The 7,822-nt window shown below is 36.6% G+C and overlaps 1 protein-coding gene across 1 annotated transcript; it reads left to right on the top strand.

Annotated features, from left to right (window-relative positions):
* Positions 1–4,887: 4,887 nt before the first annotated feature.
* On the top strand, positions 4,888–6,596 carry LOC105934889 (cell surface glycoprotein CD200 receptor 1-like). Its single transcript, XM_021322839.2, has 6 exons — positions 4,888–4,933; positions 5,189–5,302; positions 5,414–5,494; positions 5,869–6,135; positions 6,290–6,373; positions 6,455–6,596. Exons 4-6 carry the CDS (start codon positions 5,913–5,915, stop codon positions 6,553–6,555), a joined length of 408 nt encoding a protein of 135 aa, XP_021178514.2. The 5' UTR covers positions 4,888–4,933; positions 5,189–5,302; positions 5,414–5,494; positions 5,869–5,912; the 3' UTR covers positions 6,556–6,596.
* The last annotated feature ends 1,226 nt before the right edge of the window (positions 6,597–7,822 follow it).

The raw sequence follows: 7,822 nt of genomic DNA, 5'->3' as shown, positions 1-7,822 counted from the left end.
TGTCATTATAAAGTCTTGTTTCTGTATGTAAAAGTAAAAAAAGTTGTTCCTTTCAAGTCACTCATATTGTTCTGGAGCAGGTTTGAACCCATTGTATTAATACCATGGCATCAGTTCATGATTTGTAAGCTCCTGTAGCTGCTGTAGATTTTGCTGGTCTGCTTTTGATCATCATGCTGTTTATGATCTAGTTTCTGCAAAGCCACAGATGTCACATATGATTCAGGGGTACATCAGTATTTCCCACTTAATGACCGGAACATGCCCAGGTTCTGGGGCTACAAATCAAGCCCAAATCATCTCCCCTCTGTCACCTTGCTTGAAAGCTGCTTAATTTAATTCTGCAGTGGGATGTCGTGTTTTCTCCAAATATGTGCATTATAGTCAGTCCTTTCTAATTTGGTCTTAGCATTATTCAAGTAGCCTTGAGATTCATTCAAATGCAATTTGCAAATCTGAGAAATACTGACATTTTCTTTTTAGAAGAAAGATGAACTTTCTTCTGTGAAATAATGTACCTCTATTTTTTTGGGGAAATGGTCTCACAACCCTTCCCAGGTTAATGGGCAAAAATTGTTTCCCCAAGGTCTTGCCAGAGGCCTCCCTGCTTTGATATTAACAAACGCTTATGTGTTTATGACCATTAAACTGCTGAAACATCTGCTTTTATAAAGTTAAGAAGTTGCATCTGCTTGCTGCTTTAACTCTTGAATACTATGGAGGCAGGAAGGCTGCTGTCATCTAAAACACACATATGTAGAAAACAGAACTCTAGATTTGCATTCATTTGCTCTTCTCTGGTGCAACTGATGCACAAATCTCTCATTGCCAAATCTGAATCTACCACAAAGTCTGCAAAAAAACCTCCCCTTTTATCATTGTCGGTGATTACTAAAAGATGATCACAATGAATAATGATTACACTTACAAGAATTACAAAAGTAGGCTGGTTAGTTTGAAAGCAAAGAAATGTAAACTATATCTTTCTACACTTGAACATCTAAGACCTGAATTAACATATTTAAAGACAACTGCAGAACAAGAATTGATGTGTTGTGTACAAATAGTAATGATCTAAAACTTAGAATTTGCAATGGCTTGATAATATTTAGTTGGACTTATTTTGAATGCCAGATAGTATGTGCTGCTCATTTGTTGACTATTTAACTGTAATACTTTGTGTGTTGCAGATTTCCCCCAATTGGGATTGCTTTGACAGCTACTTTATGCAGATACAAAACTGGCATGTCTTACATGGGACTGCTTAAATATTCACTATAGGAGCTTTCTGTTAGTAAAATTAGGTAAAAAGTCAACAATGTCTTCAACACTCTCGGATGGGAGATGAGATTCTGTGTAAGGTTGCTTGCTTGACTTATTGTGGTACCGGTTTTTACACTGCTGTAAAATAAGATAGTATCACAAGCTGGAAATAAAACTAGTGCTGTTTTAGAAATGAGAATGACACGAGTGCACAGGAAATACATGCAGATCAAACCAGCGTGGTGGTAAAAGAACTATAAACCTGATGTGTTTCACTGATGTGCTGGAGCCACTAAGGTTTACAAAGAAAACTAAAGATAACCTGAGAAGAAGGACAAGATGTGGATTTATATTGTAATCACTTTGTTATCTGAAGGCTGGTCTCTGGCTCAAGGTTTGAAATCTTAAAACTTAAATTTGTTATCATAAACTTTGATATCTTTGTCTAAAATGGCTCTTAATTGCAAAGAGTTATCTGCGTGAATGTTTCTTGGCAAAACACAGTGGGCTGCAAATCAAAAACATGCCTAGAGCCAATTAAAAACATTTAAAAAAAGACAAAGGTATTATCAGTGGATGTAGAACCAAATGTGGAAAGTAGGGATATGAGCAGCAGCAAAATTCCTTTTTGTATTTTATCTCCCTGGGCTGAACTTCTTATGATTGTCTTTTAACAACAGTTTTTTCTTGCCACACCTTAATAACTACATATTTTCTTGCCTTAAAACCTGAAAATAAAACTGATTGGCAATTTGCACCATTTTACTTGCAAAATATGTGTACGTCTTTCAAGATATATTTTTTTTAGTCTGAATGTGGCACATATGCCGTGTCAACCTAAAAGTCATGTAAAGATGTGTTGTTTGGGTTTTTCTGTTATTTATATGTTCAATTTTTTAAGTGTCAGTAATTACCGATTAGGGGTATGAATCATTGCACAAATAGGGTTCTGAGTTGAGTTCTCTGTGTATAAAGTTATTATTTAGCAGCTACTTTTACAGTTGAGACCAGAAGTATAAATACGCTATATAACAAGACACATATGATTTTTTTTCTCACTGTCAGGAAGAAGCCATTACTCCAAAAGAAATGCATACAATCCAGATTACAGCCTGCAAATGCACACAGGGACAAGGAAATACATTTTTGGAGACATGTCTTGTGGTCTGACTAAATAAAGCTTGAAAATTTTAGCTAATGACCATTGTTACATTTGGAGGAAGAAGGGGGAAGCTTTCAAGCCTGGGTTGTTTTGTAGGTGCACACAATATAGATGCATCATGAGTAAAGAACATTATGTTGAAATATTAAAACAACATATCAATATAGCAGCAAGAAAGTTGAAGCTTTCTTCAACACTTTTGCTGATGGGTCTTCCAAATGGACAAATGTGGTTGTGACGACGTATGGCAGCCTCATTTCTGGGGCAGCTGTGGCTACAAACATAGCTCCTTACCGTCAGGTGAATGTTTGTGTGAATAAGTGAATGACTGACTGTTGTGTAAAGTGTGTTTGGGTTGTTGGACTTGATGAAACGCTATAAAAGTACAGGCCATTTACCACTTCATGCCTGACTGAGAAAAAAAATGCTTGTGTCTCTTTATACAGTGTATGTAAACTTCTGGTTTCATTCCATTCAAATGAGTAAACTGCGTCTACTGCTGGCAGTTTGGGAGCTGCTGTCAAAGAAAGAGGAAGATCAAATCCTTCAAATAGTCACTCCAGCCACCCAGGACACACAAAACTTGAATTGCTGCTGTTAAACGTTGTCATAGACACAATAATACTTATTCTTTAAAATAAAGAAAAAGTTTGTTTCATCAGCAGACCCTCTGCAAAACAGAAGAAAAACTTTTAGTTACTGTCTCACTTTAATAAGAAAATATTACAGCTGACAAATCAGATTCATCCATCTTTATCACTATTGTACCAGTTCGTGTATAAACGACAGTGGCAATGTCAAATGCAACAGCTGAGCAGAAGTTCTCTGTTTACTCAAACATCCCTCCAGTCATTGAAGGTAATAATGATAATAACTATTTAAAAGAAAAAATTATAACAGAAATAAGTCTGTCCATGGTTTACCCCACCTCTTCCCCAATGAGTACTGGAGATAGGAACAAGCTGAATACGTTGAATGGGCACCTTTTGGTTACCTTTTAACATATGAATCATTTTTTGTCATGTTTTAGGGTTTTGGAGAAATAAAATGCTGCAAATGACAAATTAATATGTTGTATTTGCATTATAAGGAACTTTGACTTGGGTTTTCTCCAAGAATCTACAGTAACATTTTGAAATATTTATTTTAGTTACTGGTATATTATAGATGAATCATTAAACATAATATTAAGAGACTTTGTTGTAACTTTTTAGGTTTTTGGAGAAATAAATTACTGAAAACAAGACAAACACATTCAGAATTAGCATTATAAGGAAGTTTGAGTTGGCTTTCCTCCAAAGATCTACAGTAAAAGTATGAAATATCAATTGCAGTTATTATATAGGTGACCTTTCCACAAAATATGAAGAGAGGTTGTTGTCACTTCTTGTGGTTTTGGAGAAATTGATGACTGAAAATGAGACAAACCCATCCAGAATGAGCATTGTAAGTAACTTTGACTTTTTTTTTCTTCAAAAATAAGTGGTAAAATTATTAAATATTACCTGGTTATAGTATGTGTCTGAAACTATTTTTTTTTAGAAATATACTTTTTCTGGGGGTTGTGCTTCTCCTTTTCTCAAAATTTCTATTTTTTTCACCTGCATGGCCACCCCTGCTGCTTTGTTACCGTAATCCACCATGTATGTGCGAAGCTAATCTTAACAACAGAGTAAAGGTCGGCTGACTTAACCATGTATTTCTAAGTGTCTGCATCTAGCAGCCGTCCTTTTCCTCACTAAAATGATTCTACTGTTGTTATTCTGACATCTCAAGTATTTTTACTTGCAAAGAAACTCTCTGTCCTTCTTCTTTCCTTAGTGTCTTCTTTCTGGCTACAAGGACCTCAGACATTGTATGCATGCGAGTTTGCGCGATTTGGTCATGAGCATGTGATCTGCATATTCATGAAAGCTCTCCGTTAACAAAGCTTGTTCTCACTTATTGCTGCGTCAAGCAAAGCGGGAGTGAAGTGTAAAGCTCGGCGAATACACGCACAGCCAATAGAAACCAGGCCATCAGCCAATACTGTGTGTCTAAATTCCTCAAACTAGTATATGACACAAGTCTGTGCTTGTTTTCGCTGTAGAAAAGGAGTTCTTTCAAAAGCAGGAACTCCCCAAGCTGCTCTCTGAATCTGAGGGCTTTGTGTGTGATGCACCCACAGCGTCTTCTTCCTTTGCTCTTTTTCTTTTAATTGGCAAAGATGGTGCTAGTACTTTGCTGCTGACAACAAACAAATGACTAAACCCCCAACCTTTCAGAAAAGGTGTGCTTATACCGACAAATCCTGTGACCCCTTGATTGTACACAGCTGGACTTCATTTAACAAATTATGAAACTTTTCAAGGTGTCTTGGTTTATAAAAAAATCAAGGAATATGAATGATTCTGTAAATCTTTGTACTTGTGTACTTTTCCTAACATCCACCTTCGTTTCTCACAGAATATACTAACTCAAATACCTCTGTTATTTCAAACTCAACTGCTTCACCTCCAAAAATTAATGGTAAATGGATTTTCTTATGCTTTTCCATGCTAAATTGCATTCTGTGAAACAATGAGGACTATACATTGAAAACTAGCATTAGGAGTTTTGATCTACCTCTATTTAATTCTGTAATTCATTTTGGAAGCAATATTTCTGTATCGTTGTCTAGCATTTTCCTATAATGGAATCTATAAACATTGTTTGAATTATCAAATAAACATTTAATTGCCACCGTTACCAAATGTAATGTGAATTATTGTTTTTTTCTTGCAGTCTACAGAAAGGCAGTTTACAATCTTGGGAGCACTGTGGACCTGCAGTGCAGTAATACGACGTGGATTAAGACAGTGTTTGTTATCTGGGACATTGAACTGAAACACAAAAAGTGTAAGATTTCCTTTAGTGATGACGGCGGAAGCTTTGACTCCTGCAACGATGGAAAGTCTCTCCGAAACAATTCAATTGGTCAGTCATTCCTGCACATCCCAAACTTTTCAGCCAGTGATGTTGGGGTTTACAAGTGTGAATCAGTCTACACAGGAGGAATTGACAATTATATCACTGAAGTGGATGTCACAGGTAGGAACTTTAGATCAATCCTTAAAAGCATGTTTTGAATATAGAACTCTTATATGACATTTATCATCAGAAAAAGGACTAGATAAGTAGACCTGAAAGTCAACGCAGATTATTACTTTTTTATGTCTTATTATGACTTGTAAATATTAGGAGCAAAGTATAATTTAATGTTGTAACAATTTAAGATCTCAAAAAATCAATATGCTTCTTATAGCATATGCTCGTTACTGAAATGATAATTTAATGATTTTAATATTTATTTTGTAAATCCTTAAATATGAAAAAGTAACACATCTGTTAAATTGTGATGTGATTAACCTTTTCATACGTCATGGAGGTACAACATCTTTCCATTTCTGTCTTTGCTGGTTCAGCTCCTCCTGATGTATCTGCCTGGTTAGAACGTCGGAGCAACAAGATGGTGGCGGTGTGCAGAGCAGAAAGAGGGAAGCCTGCTTCTACCATCAGCTGGAGTCTTGCAGGAAATGACTCTGTGACACAGCAGCAGGACCCAGATGGATCAGTAACAGTGGAGAGTCAGCTGGAGATCCCTGAACACATGGATCCAGAAAACCTGACCTGTATTATGCGGCACCAGTTCTGGGACCAGGAGAAGACTTTGGTACCAAAACTCAGAGAAGGTCAGGTTTCTTTAAACTTACCTCATGAAAATACAATGTTTTATAATGGTATGATTGTTAGCTGATCAATTAACATTTGTTCTTTACTGTAAATCATTATCCAGTGGTGGTGGCCATCATAATATAAATAAAAACTTTCATTCTTTCACAACAGCTTATTCTTCAAAGCTGTGGATACGTATCGTTTTGGTCCTCATCATAATGATTTCAGTAACATTCGTTTTTGCTTTAAAAAATGGTGAGTGATTTATCTGAATGCCTTACTGTGCTCACATGAAATAAATTGATAAATTCTTCCATTTTCATAACTTTTTGGCAGGATATGTCAAAAGTGAGATGTCACAAACCAATTCATCACCGGGAAACATGTCACAGGAGCCAGTTTTGTGTTTTTGCTTATTACCCTGTGTGTACCAGTAGGTGTCACTTTATTTTACTGTTGGTAAGAGTTCTAGCAGTAACTAAATAAGGTAGAAATATTTGATTAGGGTCAGGTTTTGTTGGTAAGGACTAAAGTGTTTGTGACAACTTCGCTGTTGTGATGTCTGTTGGATAAGAAGATGAAACGTGGAACATCAAATGCAGTCAATAGTGATGGATAGAAGCTTAAGCTGACGAGATAAGCACTGCTGGAGTTATTGGACATTCAAAGTATTACAAGTTTTATTTCAGAACAGTGGCATTGCATTGGCCCCACTCAACGTGCACAGATGTGGCCTGAACACCTGTTTTCTGCAACAACAACAATGATAATAATAGTAATAATAATAATAATAATAATAATAATAATAATAATAATACAAATTTACATTCCAAAGCCAATGATTAAAACATCTCTTTGAATAATCATCATCATCTTCCCTTATTCAGGACTTTGAACAGAATATTAGATTACATTTTTTATGTCCTGCTTCTGATTTATGTCCAACATTTGCAATGTAAGTTCAGAAATATACAATTTTACAGCTATGTGATTGCAGCAAAGCCAGTCCTGTTTTATATAAATTAAAGCAAGAGGGAGAACTAATGGCTAGCTTGAAATATATATTTTTTTTATCAAAATTAAAACAAAGACATCTTTAGGTTTTGAATATTTTTATCTGCTGAACATGCAAGTTCACGTTTGGCAAACAAAATGTGCTACGTTCAGGTCAAAACTCAGTTCATTAATGTTCACAGTTCACTAATTTGTCATGGTGCAGCTTTGTCTGCTGCACCATGCACATATTCAGGACACTTTTCACCCTCCATACACCCCAGTCTCCTCTCCACCTCAGTAATCATCTACACCTGCCAGCCACTAATCAAGCCAGGACTCAATCCACCTGTCAGCTTTACTATTTAAACCTCCCTCAGTTTGCCCTTCCCTGTCTGCTTGTCTGTTTACCTCTGCTCATGATTGCTCGCCTACCTTTTCCTTGTCAGCCTGAATTCCCGTCGTCTCCGGTCCTGCAAGTATCCACTCTGATGTCCTGCTGTTAATCCAGTCCTGCAAGTCTTCACTCTGATGTCCTGCTGTTACTCCAGTCCTTCAAGTATTAACCGTGACGTCGTGCTGTTGCTCGGGACTACAAGTATTCACCTGCCGAACAGCCAGTTCCTGCCATCACCATCCTCCTGCTCCAGCCCGGTACAGACTGTTGGTTTTTCCTTACTCCACTATCCACCACCTTCAATAAACTCTCTA

The sequence above is a fragment of the Fundulus heteroclitus genome, chromosome 7 (assembly GCF_011125445.2).
Source record: "Fundulus heteroclitus isolate FHET01 chromosome 7, MU-UCD_Fhet_4.1, whole genome shotgun sequence".
Classification (NCBI taxonomy): Eukaryota; Metazoa; Chordata; class Actinopteri; order Cyprinodontiformes; family Fundulidae; genus Fundulus; species Fundulus heteroclitus.
Note: the sequence above shows the minus strand (reverse complement) of the source record. Positions and strands in the feature narration are given on the sequence as shown.

Excerpts from the sequence above, each read along its gene's own strand:
- LOC105934889 (XM_021322839.2), top strand. The coding sequence starts at position 5,913 with ATGGTGGCGGTGTGCAGAGCAGAAAGAGGGAAGCCTGCTTCTACCATC. Across the intron at positions 6,136-6,289 it reads GGTACCAAAACTCAGAGAAG|CTTATTCTTCAAAGCTGTGG; the intron begins GTCAGGTTTCTT and ends CTTTCACAACAG. Across the intron at positions 6,374-6,454 it reads CGTTTTTGCTTTAAAAAATG|GATATGTCAAAAGTGAGATG; the intron begins GTGAGTGATTTA and ends ACTTTTTGGCAG.